This window comes from Aspergillus melleus (assembly GCF_016097325.1).
Source record: "Aspergillus melleus strain CBS 546.65 chromosome Unknown contig4, whole genome shotgun sequence".
Lineage (NCBI taxonomy): Eukaryota > Fungi > Ascomycota > Eurotiomycetes > Eurotiales > Aspergillaceae > Aspergillus > Aspergillus melleus.
The window spans coordinates 2712278-2729176 of NW_025763373.1; the positions used below are offsets into that span (position 1 = coordinate 2712278).

A 16899-nucleotide genomic window follows, 5' to 3' on the forward strand; every position below is an offset into this window, starting at 1 on the left:
CCGTGCCTGGGCAATCACCACGGCTGTGGCGGGTTGAATGGTGGTCGACGACGGCAACTCTAACCGTGTGTTCATGATTCTGGTGACTGCTGGTGCGTAATTGAATGCTGTTGCAGAACAGCTTTTCAACCACTGGCCATTACATCTAAGATTCCAAATTTTTTGTCCTCTTTATTAACCCGACAAATACGCTTTCCTGAACAACCACCATCGCCGTAGTGACCGCTCTCACACATTGACACCGGTGGATAAGATTCAGACTTAGAAGCGTCCAAGACCCCCTCATATAATGAATTACTGGGTAAATTCCAGACTGAAGCGTTAGTCAGCGGATATTATAAACCTATGGTAGCCAAGATGGTCACATCAAAATACTTTTCTGTTATATAAAGCTCTGATGCCACTGCTCGCCGATTACACAAGGTGACGCGTTACATCCTACGAACACTAGCGATATCTACGGGTCAAACGTGGGTGTTGCCTACTATGTCCTACTGCGCCTTTTTGACCCCAATCGGCAAGGCCAATGACCTTGCCTTCGCGTCGGATGAAGTCTCACCAGAAGTTCGACCCCCAGTTGCCGACCAACAGAACAACCTCGAGGCAAGCCACAACCCATGCCCTGTGTTATCGCCTGAGTCTCGCCATACGTTCCGTGAGTCACTGCCATGGAAAATCTTCTCGAGGAACGAAGACCCGGGCGCAGTAGCCTTTCAACTTCTCCAAGACAGCTGGTATGTATTCAAACATCTGCACCTCGACACCTGGGTGCAGCAGGCAATGGGAAGGTCGCCGGCTGCGATTGTAGCCTTCAACACATATTATAATCGATTGAGCTATTCTCTGTTTCACTTTCTCGGTCAGTGCCCAGAGGAGATCGAGAAATATACGGTCGTTGTCACCGTCAGTCCCCACAAAACTCCAGCGACGTAATCGCATCTAACCTGTTGTTCAGCTGATCCGGCGTAATGATCTCTTTTTAACTATGGCCATATCCTATGCGGTTCGCTGTCGTATGACTCTAGAACCTTTTGAACCTCTCACCCTGAATGTCGATTGCATTCTTGTTCCTCTCAAGGCGATCCTTTCCAACCCGGACAAGCACATCATTCGACGGCTGACTGCTCTTGAGGTCCGTTATCGCCGCTATCTAGCCAGTCCAGCCTTGGCCCAGGGCGACGAGTTCCCTATCAACACCGAGCTTCTAATTCAGATCAGCGAAAGCTCACCCGTCACAGTGGCTTTACAACTAGCTGCAGCTGCCCTGCGTGAATTTCATGAATTGAGCCTCCACAGCGTGCAGGCAAAGACCGGTGCTCTGCCTCGGCTTGGTATCAGATGGGACCGCCTGTGCCGCGAGACAGAAGAAGCAGCCGCGGTTCCGGAGCTGGGTGGTGCACTGCAGTCTTTAGTACTGGTGAATGGAAACCGGCCCCCGTAGCACAGCACTTCTTATTAATAACTTGTAATAGGACCTTTACAATCTGCGCAATTTCTTCGCCCTTACCGCCGTCCTAAGTGGATTGTCACTGGCTGGTCAGCGGCCAGAACCTATCAGCCACCTCTTTGACTTTGTCCATAGTGAAGGAAATTATAGGCGCTATAGGACCACTGCCCATGAGAAACCATCTCTCCCTTTCCTCTATCCGTTGATTATTGATTACACCCGAGGCAACAAGAAGGCTCTCCATGATATATTCGGCTTTCTGCATTACCATCACTTCCTCAAGGAAACGAAAGAACGTATATCCCACCACCGTTTTCAGTGACGCCGCGTATGAACCTGTACACGGCCTTTTAGGAGCTCATGCCAGAATGCCTCGCGTGATCCCAACTACCTATTGGGATATCTACCGCAAATGGAAGATGTGGTCCGTATATCAGCCCGGAACCAGTATTCCTGCTTTTGTGTGTGACGAGTCCAATACCAGGAAGGCAACCTCTTCTGTGCAGGGGTGTTGTATGTGTATATTTTACCATTAATTAATTTCCTGGGGGGGTTTTGTGCCAAGAGTCGAAATCCAACGCGCGATTTTGCGAGATCTAATTGCATGTCTCATGCATAGCTTTCCCGAAGCCTACCTTGCAGGCCTGGCTTCCTTACAGTAACATCCTTATCAATGCCTGCCTTTTTGCGCGCGAGAAAAAAAAGAAAACAAAAAAAATAAAGGCGGTCAAAACCATATAATTCCAACCCATACATCTCGTTCCGCCTATGCTCCATTCTTCTTGCTGCGACGCTCTCGTATTCCCGCAACACTAATTCGGCTGGATTCACTAACGCCGACCCTTAACCCCCAACCTAACCCGACAGTAAACAACATTCGTTTCCAGCCCACCTAATCGCGCATTCTTAGGACCGCATGTCAGGCCCAGCACTCCAGTTCTAGCAATTGCACAACTGGCCAACGGCACGGGTGGTACATGGCCTGGGTTCGTGGTTGGAAAGGCCAAATAGGGTACGGGAAGACTGACTAAACGAGCTGGAATGGGAAGCTTGGGCAGACTGCTGTTTTAAAGGTTCTTGCCGTTAAACAGACCATTTACCACCTCATTGCCTTAATCAGCGACCGGCTGAGTTCCACCTAAATCATAGGCCAAGGAACGAGAAATGTCGCGAATATCACCAGCAAATGAACCCATTAAGTACCATAGTTCTTTTATCTTTTCTATAGGTTCTTCTACAAGAGACTTGCTAACATGGGAGGCTCACATATGGGTTCTTCCCTCAGCAAGCCCGCAGATCTTCACATTAACATATGCAAGACAAATTATATGCATCAAATGCAGGAATGTATGAGTTGTCCACCCTGGTCACGATCCCAACAACGGTTCAACCTGATCCGAGCTAGCGTACAGTCGCCCACTTTCGGTACAACTACGCGGCTAGCAAGCATAGTAAACATAGATACTGAGCAAGTAGCCGATACTCAAGGCCCGCTGAAATCGTGGAACCTACATTTGATAGGGGCTGGTGGTTCGGGATGACTAGATGATCGATATGGCATCTAAAATCTCACCTGCACTTTTTCCTCAGTTGGCCATTTTGCTCAGTCCTTGAGATTCTGGAGGATGTATCGGACCAGTAGTCGGATAAATTCAGGTCGCGAGTAGAAGGGTGCTGTTGTCCAGTTGCTCCATTAACCCGTCTTCATGGTATAAATCTTCCTATGCCATGTGTCATGTCATGCATATGACGTATAGTTATAATAGGTACAGTCCTAGATGATCGAATATAGTCATTGCATCTCAAGTTTACATGCATTGGATACACGGTTAACTGGTGAGTGACAGTCTTTCTCTGATATCCTCCACCATCCTCGGGCTCTTTGACTCTATTGCATAGTCTAACGCGCTCTTACCACTACTACTTTCAAGGCTGAGATCAATTTCTTCCCTGTTCAACAAGGCCGTAAATAATTCATTGTTTTCAAATTGGATAGCGACCATTAGTGGTGTTCGACCAGAATCGTCTTGGCGATTTACGTCAATCTGGTCGCATTTCAGGAGCTCGGCCGCAATCGTGGTTCGCTTGAATGGGATCGTCCACATGAGTGCACTCATAGCAGCCAAACAACAGTTGACGTCGATGTTAGGGGTATGTAGCAACCGAAAGGCGTTTTCCTCACGTGCCCCGAAGACCGCCGCGATTAATGGATGCATGCGATGGTATGTTTGGTTGTTCACAATCAGGCGCTGGTCCCGCAGTAGCATCTCTAATAGCTCCAGTGATCTTCTGCCTGCAGCAAGTGCTAAAGGCGAGAACTTCTCACCTATATTCGGGTCTAAACGTGCGTCATCAAGAAGCCTCTTTACAATATCTTTGTTCCCGTAATCGACTGCAAAATAAAAAGGTGTTTGGTCTTCAACGTCGCTCATATTAATATTAATATCGTCGCGTCGTAAGAGCATGCTAAGCTGGCGAAGGTCGTCGTTAGACACTGCATAGGATACCGGTGTCCGACCCTGGAAATCAGTTGCATTTATGTCGACGCGACCATCACGCAGAAGGATCATCATAATATAAAACCCGTCAGGTCGCTGTGCTGCAGCGTGAAGAATTGTCTGTCCAGCATCGTCTCGAACATGCACGTTCACCCGTGGCAGGCTGAGAAAATAGCATGTCGCGGACAAATTCCCTGTTTTCACTGCATGACCAAGCCCGCAACTCCTTTCATAGTCCACGTTATACTCATATAAATATTGTTTCAACAAACGATAAAGACCTCTGCTCACTCTTACCAGTGAATTTATATCCTGAGTGCTGTGAAGGGTGTCGGCTATAAAGAGTACCAGTTCGGGTGGTAGGTTTGAAAAGGACATGGTTAAGAATGTAACCGATGCTGTTGGTAGATAGTCAGCACGATAAGACCATTTAGACTATGGACAAGCGATAACGTCTCTGAATACTCCAAAACAGGCTTTTTAAATATATTGGGCGCAGTGCCACTTTCAGGGTCTGCGCAGACCAGCATATGATTCGGGAAGCCCGGAGTACGTTTGTATCAGCCATTGTGAGTAGTATGGACCACCTCAACATAAAGAGGCCTCAAAATAAAGACCGCCTGCAGTAGATTAGTTATGACTTGGATGTTCAAGACAGCAAAAAAAAGGGAGGGGTGGTTTGTTTGCCGATTAAACCCTCCAACTCAGCTGTTTTGACAGGCCGTCAGCCACGTGCGTTTTTCCGGAATACCAACAATATCTACAATGCAATACTGATATAGGCACTGCTAGTGATCCAATACATGTATACTCTCCATATTCGATTCATAGTCCTTGCAATTCCAATTGTCTTGACCTTCGTTATTGGATGTTTTGCAGCTATGGTGATTGCACATGGACTTTGAGGCAGTCATGCCAAGATGTGAATCTGGGCATAAATATATGTTTTTCATCGCAATGACCACACAACTGGAACAATAGGTCCTTGTTGACCAGGAAGTTCCGTCCAGAAATATCAGCAACAATGACCCACTACACATGTGCCCTATAGACAATGTCTGCAGTGTTCCGAAACCAGGCCAGACCTTGTTCACCGTTAGCACATCACGGCCTTATTTGCGCAGAAAATTGGGCATTACGATGTTCACTCTCACGGTGAGCGCATCTCATATTTTCCTGCTTCGGTTGCTTTTTGCGGGTTACCAGAAAATCGGCAAAATACTCCGCAACAAATGCAACCCCAATCAAAATGAAATGAAGTGGTACCTTCCATATTCGACTATATTGCATTTACTAACGTCTTGATAATCTTTCAGTAAGCTTGTAGCCTATAAACTTTCAACTACCCTGTGACAAGAATTCCACACACTTCAGCTCTTTGCGCCTTTGCTGGGGCCAACTTTTACTGCAATCTCTTCGCGCGGATCGCAATGGCGACTAGTAAGGGGTGCCAGAGTTATATCAAAAAAAGACATATCTCTAACGCGTGGGTAAACTGTTGGTCAGATGCAGAACTCGTCATTGCCTTATACTTCTACTCTAGAGGAGTGACAGTTACACCTATTGCCGGTCTCCTTAGTCGTCGAGGCTTCTCTCGCACAAGACATGCGATTGCATCGAAGTTGAAGGTAGTTGGTGTCAGAAATCCTCTGCTGAGGCTGACTCCTAGGAACTGGAACCTCGGCGAGGTAGACAAATGGATTGATGATCTTTCTTTGACGCACGACCAAGTTAACTCATTGATTCAAATTGACAACGAGGACATCGAAATCATCGATGAGGTATGTGGCAACTGTCCTTTCATCCCAGTCTTTTACATTGGAAACTGAGTAGTATGTATTTAACAGTCGCAATCTGTCACGACTTTGCTGAATAAACAGTCCAGCATGGAGCGCTTCTCTATTTTCAGGGACATGCATGCCTGTAGCTAGTTATACGACTCGGTTCAAGCTTGAGGATCAGAAAGACGTCCCATAAACCAATAAACCCAAGTAACGCATTACAAAGTCTCAACTAAACTGATATCTAGGACTAATGAATCAAGTATGTAACAAATAGAGAGTGCTCCTATTTAGCAAGAAGTTCCTTATACTTTGGCTGGTAATCTCTTAGAGAACAGACTGGCATTTGATGTGCAGTCAAGCTTTTTCTATAGGCGCAATAGGCCATTTCGATTCACGCAAGTTCCTTCAAACCCTGAGGCCCCAAATTCCTGGGTGCAGTCACCTTTCCCAATACAAATTCATTGATTAGAGAGATAAACGGGGAAATGGCTTGGTGAGTAGCCCGTTAATCTGAATGTTTTGAACTATCCCGAATGTGCTGATGTGGGTTACAGTTTATAGGTCGAGCACGTATGACCGGGTGAAATTACCGGGGTTTGCATGTTAGGATCTTGTTCGATGTTGACAGTCGCCCGATACTGTATAACCGTACTTCGTTGTCCTCGGACGCTAAAAACACATTCAGAGTAGTATTTTTATTAAATGCCTCTCCAATTCTCGCCCACGAAAAACCCACCCCTGAACCTAAATGTGAGCCTATCTATCTCTTGACAGGGTTTTGGGTCAAGTCATCGGCAAAGTCATAGGAAATTAAATAGACGGAGCAACATCTACAGTACAGTCGATGATGATGATGATAATTCATACGCTGACCCCTCGCCTTAAGCGATATGCAGGGTACCACTATCTCTAATCTTATGTACATTCCTTCACCGTAAACTATTACTTTCCTGACGAACTTGGAGCCTCGTCAAGGCCTGTGTTGGCCGTTGCCTGGTGTTCTGTTCTGCCGCCCTCGTGGCGCGCGACTTCGAAATCTCTGCGACGCTTCTGCAAAGTCCAGTACCGCCCCTAGGACGCTGACGCTCTGCGCGGCATCTCCTAACTTACCTTCCTTACCTTGGCCTGCTCCTCCCAGCATGTCTGAAATGTTGTTGAACGCTCCGCCGATCTTCCGCCTCAATTCTTGCCGTAGCGCTCTCAGCCGCGGGCAGTCGATTAGTACATGGACCACGGTTTCTGTTGCTCCACATTCACACTGTTCGTTATCTCGAAAGCGATATTGCTTGGCATAGGTGGCGAGCCACGAGTGGCCGGTCCGTAGTTGGGTGAGTAGGTATGCTCGATTGCGGGGGAGCGAGCCGTAGAGCCGGCGCGTGCGGTTTGCAGGTAAGGTTTGATCCATGCGGCGGAGGTGCCTTCCGTTCTTAGAGGTCTTCCATTCTCGTTCCCATTCGCTCTTGATCTTGTTCCGGATGAAAGCCTTCTCTCGCGATAGGAGATGTTGGAAAGGATGTTTCTTCTCTGCACCCACCGCCTCCTTGGCCAGACGGTCGGCTGTTTCATTCCCAGGGTCACCGCAGTGTCCCGGGACCCATTGTAATCGCAGCGGGATTCCTCGTGCTTTTAGCTCTGTAGCAGATTGATGAATAGCTTGGATGATCCGCTGGCCTGATTTGTTCCATGAGTTTGCGATCACTTGCAGCGCGGACATACTGTCGCTGAGGATTGTCGCTGGGCCTCGGGTCGCCGTTGTCGTAGCATGCTTCTTACGCGCTAGTTGAAAAACCAGTCCAATTGCATAGTAGATTGCCATGAGCTCGGCCGCGTAGACCGACCAGTATTCCATTGAGCCGATACTGATTTGTCGAGACCCCGTTATTTGCCGGTTGTGGTCAAGCGATACTGCTGCGGCGCCTAATTGATTCCCTTTCCCTGAAGCATCTGAGAAGACTGTGACACTTGTTGTGGATTGCTGCGTCAGCGCGTTGGCCTGCGCTTTTTCTCGATCAGGCTCGATCTCGATTTCTATAAAGGGCTGGCTCCGCCATGGTGCAAGTGGTTTGGGGTCAATTGTTTCTAAGGCCTGCAGCCGCCCAAGGTCCATGGTTCGCAGTGTCTCGGCTAGGGGAAAGCGGGCCTCCCTGCGGGTAAAGGTGCTGCGTTCCTTTGCTCGGCTCATTACTGTGTGAACCGGGTGGTCATCTGGTAGGGTGCTGAAGCGAGCAGACACTATTTGTCCCCGCTGCTTGAGTCGCAAGCGAGTTGGTAGAATATAGGACTCAACTTCGAGTGCAGCCGTAGATACTGTCCGGAAGGCTGAAAGGATTCGGATAAGAGCTGTTCTCTGTACTGTCTCCAGAAGTCGCAGATGTATCTTATCTCGGAGCGGGTTGTGCCAAACCGTGGATGCGTAGTCTATGATTGGTGTTACGCATGCTTGATAAAGCTGGCGCATTTGCTCCGGTCGGAGGTGCCTGAGCCCGCTCAGCGCTATGTTCACTTTAGTTGCCCGTTTTACCGCTTTCTGTACATGTTCTTTCCAACGCATCTCTTTGTCGAAGATCACTCCCAGAAGCTTGGCGGTGTCGGCTGGTTTGATAATCTCGCCATTTATAACAACTTGCCCTTTTCCATGGGCCGTTTTCCGCCGAGTAAGGTGGATTAAGTCGGTCTTTTCGGCGGCAAAGGATGCACCCGTTCGCTGCGCCCACTCTTTAATTCGGGGAATGTCTTCTTCCTGGATCTTCTTGATGTTCTCTTCTACTGTTGGGTAGGATCGCCAGCGGAAATAGTCGTCGATAAAGGCTGATGCACCGCCGTTGTGGTCGACCGCTTGGTCCACCAGGTCCGAATTATAAAATCCAAACAGAATCGGTGAGAGTGGGGACCCTTGTGGCAGGCCGGCATGCTCCAGTGGTAAATTTTCAGTTTCAAAGTCGTCAAATGTGATACTCGTTTGGCGGCCTTCCATGAAGCTGCGGATCCATTGCCGGGCCTTTGATGGAATACCTTTGGCTCGCAGTCTAGCCTCGAGACTAATTTGGTGGACTCCATTGAACGCGCCTTTTAAGTCGAATGCGATTAACGTCACTACCCTAGATCGTTCCCAAGCTCGGTATACTGCGTTAGCAAGGACCAGCAGGGCTTGTTCGGTGTTTCGTCCTGGCCTGCCTCCAAATTGTGTGTCCGGAAGCAGCTTGAATTTCTCCGCCCAGTAGGAGAGTCTTCGGGCCATAACGGCTTCTAGTAACTTCCCCAGCGTGTTTAGTAATGATATCGGTCGATATGCTCCCGGCGCTGAATAGTCTGGTTTTCCCGGCTTCCGCAGCACGACGATCCGCGCCTGCTTCCATTGTCTGGGATGGTAGCCCAGGTCCACCGACCTGGTGAAGACAGTGGTAATGATTTCTTTTAGGTATATCCACAGGTGTTTCCATACAAGTGTGGGAATTCCGTCTCTGCCAGGGGCCGTGGTTCCCTTGGCGACTCGGAGTGATCGGTAAATCTCTTGTTCGGTGATCGGCTCCCACGGCAGTTCTTCTGTGGGGTTGATCTCTGCTTCCACTTCGGGTTCTGCCATCTTCGGAAAGAAAGCATCAAGGAATGCCTCCGCCTTTCTTTGGTTGTCGGCCACCTCCTCCGTGCCTACTTTAATTGCTGGCATGCTTGTATAAGTGTCTCGGGGCCGCATATAGGTGGCTGCTTTCCATAGGTGGCCTTCACCCGCTTTGTCGAGAAACTCTCTCCAGTGACTTGTTTTTGCCTTTTCAATCGCCCTCGTCCATTTTCGCCTTTTCTCGCGCATTTCTACAAATATCATCTTGGTGGTCGGGTGGTTGGGCCCTAGAGTGGCACAACCATCTTGCCACCTCCGGCGAGCTTGGTTGACTTCCACCTGTTGGGTCTTGAGATCTGCCGTGAACCAGCGCTTCGAGTACGGGCATGGGGCTTGTACCGGCACATGCTGGTCTAGCGCAGTTATTGTGGTTTGAATCAGATGGTTGACTGTTTGGTCTAAATCCTGCTTGGATTGAATCCTCGGATGTTGGTCAATCGATCTTATTATCGTCTGGCCAACTTGTGCCCAGTCTGCTCTGTCATACGCCCTTCTTGGTTTGGGTTTCCTGGTCTGCTCTGGTTGGAGGCTCCATTCCGAGTACGTGCCCCGGTGGTCAGATCCGTAGTGGTCATGGTAGAGTTGGCATTTGATCAGCCGCGTCATATCGTTAGTAAGTGTGAGATCGAGTACTGATGTCGTCCCAGGTTTGTTCAGCGACCAAAACGTCGTCTCGCCTGGGGCTAAGCACCATTGTAGCTCGTGATTTTGAAAGAAATTGATTAGTTCGTCCGCGTGCTCTGCGAAGCGGTGATGTACTGCACGGTGGCTCCATGCCGGGTGGTGGCGGTTGAAGTCCCCTGCCAAGATAAGTTTCGTCGTGCGGTTGCCCTGCTCGGTTTGTTCCTCGATAGTGCGCTGAATTTCTGCCAGGATTTCGCGTGCGCTGCTGGCTTCAAATGTGTCATGCAACGCGATTGGCTGGATGTAGATCGAGAACACTAGATACTGGAGCTCTGGAGTCCAGATCTTGATGGCTACCACATCCGGGTGATCACACTGGATTTGCCGGTGTGATGATGTGGAGATCCTCCGGTTGACATATAGGAGACTACGAAACCGAGGTGTTTCATGGTGTGTAGGTCGGTAGAGTCGCCATGCGCTGTGGTTAACATGGGTGTGGTATGCTGTTTTTGGTGGTTCCTGAATCAGAAGCAGGTCTAGGTTCTGGCTTTGGTGATCGTTAATAAGGGCCTCCATCCCTGGCCTGGATTTCATGGTGTTTAACTGTAAGATGCGGAGGTTTGCTGTCATTGGGATGGACTGGGGTTAGGGGATGCCTGGCATGCCCGGTCGCCTGTCGGGTGTTCTCCATTGCAGTCTGAGCATCTCGGTCTTATTCCTGGGAAGCAGTAACGCTGGTCGTGATGGCCCGCGCAGTGTCCACATTTCACTCGTTCCTTGCACGACCAGGCTAGGTGGCCAAATTGTTGGCAGCGGCGGCACCTCTTCTTCTCCACCCGGTAGGGTTCCACGCTCCCGATGAACCTTTGTCCAACTAATAGTCCGTTATTGATGATCCATTCTGCTGCCTCCGGTGAGTCCAGCCAGACCCCCATCGAAGCAGATTTCCCCAGAGGCATGTCTCTCTTCTTCAACCATGCAATGTCCTCGACCCGGAATTTCTTGTCGTGGAGGTCGTTCTCGGACATAATCTTCTCTATTCCCTGTTTCTTGTTTCCTTCCAGTTCGAAGTCCTCGGTCGGGACTCGGTGAACCACGATCCCAAACCGGGGTTTCACTACTTTGGTGTTGTTTCCCAGCTCCTCCAGCCACTCGGTGCTGTTCCGGGCTGTCTCCGCAGACTGGGTGTCGCGGAATCGGATGACATATCCTGTTTTGGTAGTACCAATGCCCGCTACTTGCACTGCTTTGGTGGTCTCTGCGTTCAGCAGGGCGGTCCTAATATGGGTGTTCGCTGCTTCAGTGGGCAGGGCTCTCGAGAATCGGTCATTATCAACATCTTGATCTAGGGTTGGTGCGGTACTAATTCGGACACAATTGGGTTCCTTCCTGGGGCGCGGGACGGTTCTTGCGGGGTCTGGCGAGGGGTTGCCAGCGGCCACATCCGCCCAGGATCTGTTCCCGGGGGTGTTCAGCGGTTGTGTCTCCAGTTTGGCCCGTAGGGCTTGAATCTCTTCCCGCAGTTCCTCATTGTGAGCTCGCAGGAGCTGCTGTTCGGCTTTCAGTTCTCGGACCTCCGCCCTCACTGTCTCAATTATTTCAGTCTGGAGCTTGATCGCCTCGCTGAAGCTGTTGAAGTACTGTCGGACGTCTTGGTTCGTCACCCGCCCGTGGTTTTCTCCGCCGGTCGCAAATTCAGGATTTGCGATCGGCTCATTTTCTTCTGCGTCAAGGCCTCGCCTGCGGCGTTTTCTTGCTGTTGGGATCCTCGGGCGAAAATCATAGTCGCTGAAAATTGTCGCTGTTTCTTGGGTGTTTGTGGGATGGGGTTCGGTAACCCCTGCGGGCGGGATCGCCATCGGGCCGGGATTAGTTCCCGCTCGGCACACAATGACAGCCACAGCACCTCAATAACTCGCGATGGTTTGATATCCGGATTCGTCTCGACAAACAATCTTCGATCCCCCTCGATTGTTCGATTGTTCCCTCTATGGATACAGTCCCTCTATATGATACCGCTCCTGTATAGATGTCAAAGAAACCCCCAAGCTGGCCGGCCGCCGGCCCACACGCCCCACTTGATTGGAACGCGGCTTCTTCCGCGTCGGAAATCCACGGGTTGTCCGCACTGTTCCAAGAAAGGTCCTGGACCTCCAACCTCTCCACCACATGCGGCTGACTCAGCCATAGTCTTCCCGTAAGATGGGCGGGGAGTCCGAAGGTCAACCCTGCCCATAGTGGAACAAGGTTCATGACCGCGATGTTGGCAGCCCGTCGGTGGACAACCATCCAAGATCGAGACCGTATAACCAATGGCAGGATATTCACCGTGAGCTGGAAAACGACAATCAGCCCCTCTTGGATTGTGGCCATGTCAAGTTGATAAAATGGCCTCGGCAGAGGGGAGCCTAAAAGTCGGCGCAGGTGCATTACAGGCCGTCGGAAAATGCAACGGCAAGACCGGTAGGCAAGACGCCAGCCAAGCCAACTTCCCAAGATGATTACGGCGCATATCCCATACCAGTCAGTCTGCGATATTCGAACAATACGGTCGTATAAGAGGGATGTCGCTGGCGGCATCCTGTAGGTAGGAAGATAGCTATGGGGAGGGAAGTATTTATGTATGGCATTTGGTGTCTTCTGAAGTCTTCACTTAAATATTAACAGAGACGAAACGAGTATCATTAGCAAGTCACTCCGGCCATATTACACGATGATTCAGATGTAGGTTAGCGACAGGTAGCCCAGATGTGCAAATACTGAGGGGTGTGCTCCCATATGTGGGTGCAATGACCCTCATGAAAAGAATAGCTAAACAACAATACCTAGAGGCACTGTTCCTGGGCTCCGCAGCTGCAATATGCCCCAGCTTCCAGTTTGGATCAAGACCCCTAAATTCTCGGCCATTTGCCAGGTTCCCTACATTATCCCTACTAGAGCTGCCTCGGGTACTCTACGTGATGTGCTAGTGGTCAAAGCAATATGTAATGTTTTTCACTTACCCCCTCCATGGGTCGAGTTTCGACAAAATGCGGGCCGAAGATATCTACTGTGCTAGTCTAGCAAGATAATGATCGCCTTACTGAGTTAACCCAGGAAATGGGGGGCTATCCTACTGCGCCTTTCCGTGCAAGGGCTGATCAGGTCTCCTTTTTGGCACCTGGGGAGACCGGCACGTCCGGTATACCGTAGCCTGATCCTGATAAATTGAGCATGGCTTGTCATGATATGTTCAAACCCATGCTTGCAACTGCCCGGGCCCATGGACGGCTCACGCGGCGACCAATACCTCGTCAAGGGAGTTCCGTACAGTGCATATGCAGACCGTCCGGAATCTAGCGTCATGGGCAGGAACCATGAAATGTCGGTTCAAATACTCAAGGATACCTTACCGGATGACAACCATTCACAGGCATTAGTTCTTTACCATGACCCAATGACATCCTCTGTGAGCTTCACAGCCGAGTCCAGAGACAATGCTCAGACGGATCAATTTCGTCAACGGCCAGCAGCTGGCGGTCAAAACAGTCCCACCGGCTGCTGGACTCCCTCTATCAGTGAAAAAACAACAGTGGGGCCGACGAGCAACCCCCCTTTCACCCCTGGAGACGACATGACGAGCAATGAGCACATGGAGCGCTCCATGGACCACTTTATGGAGAACTGTTGCATCTAGTATCTACCAGCCAAGCAAATATATCCGAGGAACATTCCATTGTCTTTTCCATTCAAACTCCGCACGTGCTTCCCGCTCGAGCGCTTGCTGCAGGGCGCTGCGAAGCCGCTGGTTTGCTCGTCGAACGCGCGCGTTACCCTCCGGGCTGGTCTCTGGCTCGAACTCGTATTGCAAGATCAGCTCTTGAGATACATCGACGGCGACTGCGGACAAGTCCTCCAGGATTTCCAGACACGTTTCAAAGAAGCGATTCTCGTGATCCTGACATTGCCACTGTCGCTTCTTTTCAACAATGGTCTCCGGCAACGAGAGTCGCCGGTTGTCTTTGGCACACTGCAACCGTGCCCGGGTGGTTTCCAGCGCGATGGTGGATCCGCGAGCCAGGTATATTTGGTGATCGAGCGGTTGAATGTCGGGCAGATCATGCGGGGTTGGACTAGCCGATGGCTGCGCAAGCTTCGGTATATGGGGTGGTCGGCTGTAAATACTAGACGCATCATCGTCGGCACTACATGGCCCATGCAGCGACATTATGACGCAGAATCATTGACCGAGCTACTTGAATATTCCCCTGCATCGGTTCTACCTGCGGAATGAGAACAGAGGCGCTCCTCTATTTATTCTTTCCACTCTCATCAACCGGTACGTGCTTGCGCCCGGGGCCGGCGCAGGGCTTCCTATCCTATTTACAAAGGTGAGGGCCGCTTTTAAAAAGGACATATAGAGCGGGGGCCATTTCATATCGCTGCTTTCAATGAGAGCAGATTCAACGCGGGCGCTTTTGCGACAGCAGCAAGCAGGCAAAAAACAATTGTTCGAGCTCCGATACGGCCAGCAGTTTTGTGTACCGTAGAATCCACCATTATGTGTGGCAGATCGGCCACATGAAGCCAGTCTACCAAGGCCCAGGAAATAACTACCGTATAATAAACAGAATGGTGAATGGCAATGCGGCGTACGTTCGATGATTCCAACCAGGTACTTGGATTCATCGCCAGGCAAGACGGGCACTTAGCACGTGGCTGTTACTGCTCTGCACGAAGACCGAGACAAGCTAATGTGGGCTGTGTTAAGCTTGATGTGGGCAATGGCCATAGCTGTGGGATCTGTCCGCCTCATTCTGTGAAGGTTTGGCTAAACGGCTATAGGTGTCGGGCCTTGCTATCCACCGGGGGAATGAAGCACGGAGTGCATTGGTATGTGCGAGGTCATGGAAGCTCCCAGAATAGCCAACGACACATTATAGACAATGTCCAAGGAGACCCGGTCCATCCCGTCCCACAGCGGTCAACCCGACACTGTCAACCCTTCTGCGGGGCATGGTATGTGACGCCCCGGTCAAACTTGCACTTCTGGAAGATGCGTATGCTAAGACGCGACCTAGAAGGATCTACGATGTTGATGAACCGAAGGCCTATGCACCATTGGCATCGACACCGAGCCCGGTGTCGGTAGAGCAAGATCCATAATGTGTCCCCAGATGACCCGCTCAGTTGACCAACCGACCATGGTATTGACCGCCGAATCTGACGAACGAGCCAACATGCAAGTAACCAGGGTCTATTGCTGGATTTCACCGAGATGGGCAATACCGCTTTGATGAGAACTGCCACGGCCCACATAGAAAACGCGAGGGGGTGTGAAAGGGAGGGTCTGGCCAAATTCCTTTTATCGAGTAGTCAAATACCACATTCCTTGACGAGCTCTCGGTTCCCGGGTACGACAAAGTCCATGCGATGAGGCACGTCGGTATAAGAGCCAGCGATCATTGCTACCTGTGGCCGATGGACCTCGTCCGCCGATTAACGTGCGCTGGGAGCCATGTCCAGTCATAGACGTGAGGTCGCGGGCCGCACGATGTGGTTTGAGGGCGAGCAACCACCGCCTGTCCAAACACCGGAGGTGCGCACAAACGTCCATTCCGACACGGTATTGGCCGAGCCCTCCAACAATTTCGGATCGAAGACGTCCTCGTGCGAACCCACATACACCCCTCGTGAAATTCCGACGAACAACCCGTGGCAGACATACAAACCATGTGCTCGCATCGTCTACGGAGAACACATGGTTCTGGCCCAGCATCGACAACGTAAAGCGGAATTTGTTCATATTCAGGATGATGGCACGGAACGACCAATCGTAAGTTCTTGGGTTCAAGCACTGGATCAAAACGCCCACCGCAGCTTCCGCCGCCTTGTGGATGTCATGCAGCATCACCAGCGCTACTTTTTGATATGGGAGCCGATTGAATTTTCCGTCAGTGAGGTTCTGGCATCAACGTGCGAGATCTCAGAGAGTGAGATAGTGCAGATTATCAGGCCCGTATGTATGAGCCTCTATCTTCCGAGTGAAGCGATTGACGCAGATTCGATAGGTCCTGGAGGGTATTGCGTTCCTTCACAACCAGGGCAGGGTCCTGCAGAGCCTGACACCTCGAGACATACTCATAACTGCAAGCGGCGAAGTCAAGATCGGTAGGCCAGCCCGGCATGATTCAAGGCTGCAACGTACTAACGTTGACAAAACCTAGCCGGCGTGGAGCACAGCCGCGAGTGCGGCACTTCCCCATCTGATGCAGCAGCTTCGCAACTGGCTCCACTCGTGACGATTGCCACGGAACTGATGAAGAAGAATAGGGCCGCTTTCCCCTGGAGTTCGCATGCACAGAATTTCTCGACAATAGCGATTGACAACCCGTTCGTGAATCCTGTGGACGCGCTGTTAAGTGTAGGTTGCCCGTACGTTTCAGTCGCCATGCCGCAAGCATGCTGGTTTCCCAGCATTCTTTTCTTCGGCCTTCAACAGGCGAAGAAGGGCTTCAGGTCCTCATCAGTGTAGTCAACAAAACCGCCTATCACGCAGTCATACCTCTACGTGACTCTGGGCATCGCGTACGGGATCGAAATGGTGCTACAGGGGGATGAGACTACGTGCAATGCTCAGTTGAGATCAGCCCGGGAGAATCATTTGTGCGAATGGCTCTCCTCCGGTCACAATTGTCCGCCGCGGCGGTGAAAATGGCTTTTGGTTGAGCGCAGGATCCGCATCATCGACCCTGTTTATCTGATCGGTGCTTGTGTGCTTATCAACAACGGTCGTTATGTCTTGTTTAAGCATCGCAAACAAGTTCATTTCAGTAACATGTACCTCACACGGTTTATCAACTATATATCATAAATACATGTCTTTATTTTATTTCAATGTTATGATCCACCGGGAGTCGATTCGAGTTTTTTTTCTCACCGGGTCAA

At 50.5% G+C, this 16899-nt stretch overlaps 3 protein-coding genes across 3 annotated transcripts; 2 read left to right on the forward strand and 1 right to left on the reverse strand.

Moving 5' to 3' along the window:
• Window positions 1-486: 486 nt before the first annotated feature.
• Window positions 487-1441, forward strand: LDX57_007792 (uncharacterized protein; the record flags this gene model as incomplete). Its single annotated transcript, XM_046089509.1, has 2 exons — window positions 487-903; window positions 956-1441. The coding sequence occupies 2 exons, from the start codon at window positions 487-489 to the stop codon at window positions 1439-1441; spliced, it is 903 nt and encodes a 300-aa protein (XP_045945480.1).
• Window positions 1442-13651: 12210 nt separating this feature from the next.
• On the reverse strand, window positions 13652-14179 carry LDX57_007793 (uncharacterized protein; the record flags this gene model as incomplete). The annotated part of the gene is made up of 1 exon (XM_046089510.1): window positions 13652-14179. The coding sequence occupies one exon, from the start codon at window positions 14177-14179 to the stop codon at window positions 13652-13654; it is 528 nt and encodes a 175-aa protein (XP_045945481.1).
• A 1290-nt stretch (window positions 14180-15469) lies between these two features.
• Window positions 15470-16486, forward strand: LDX57_007794 (uncharacterized protein; the record flags this gene model as incomplete). The annotated part of the gene is made up of 3 exons (XM_046089511.1): window positions 15470-15970; window positions 16023-16122; window positions 16179-16486. 3 exons carry the CDS (start codon window positions 15470-15472, stop codon window positions 16484-16486), a joined length of 909 nt encoding a protein of 302 aa, XP_045945482.1.
• Window positions 16487-16899: the final 413 nt, after the last annotated feature.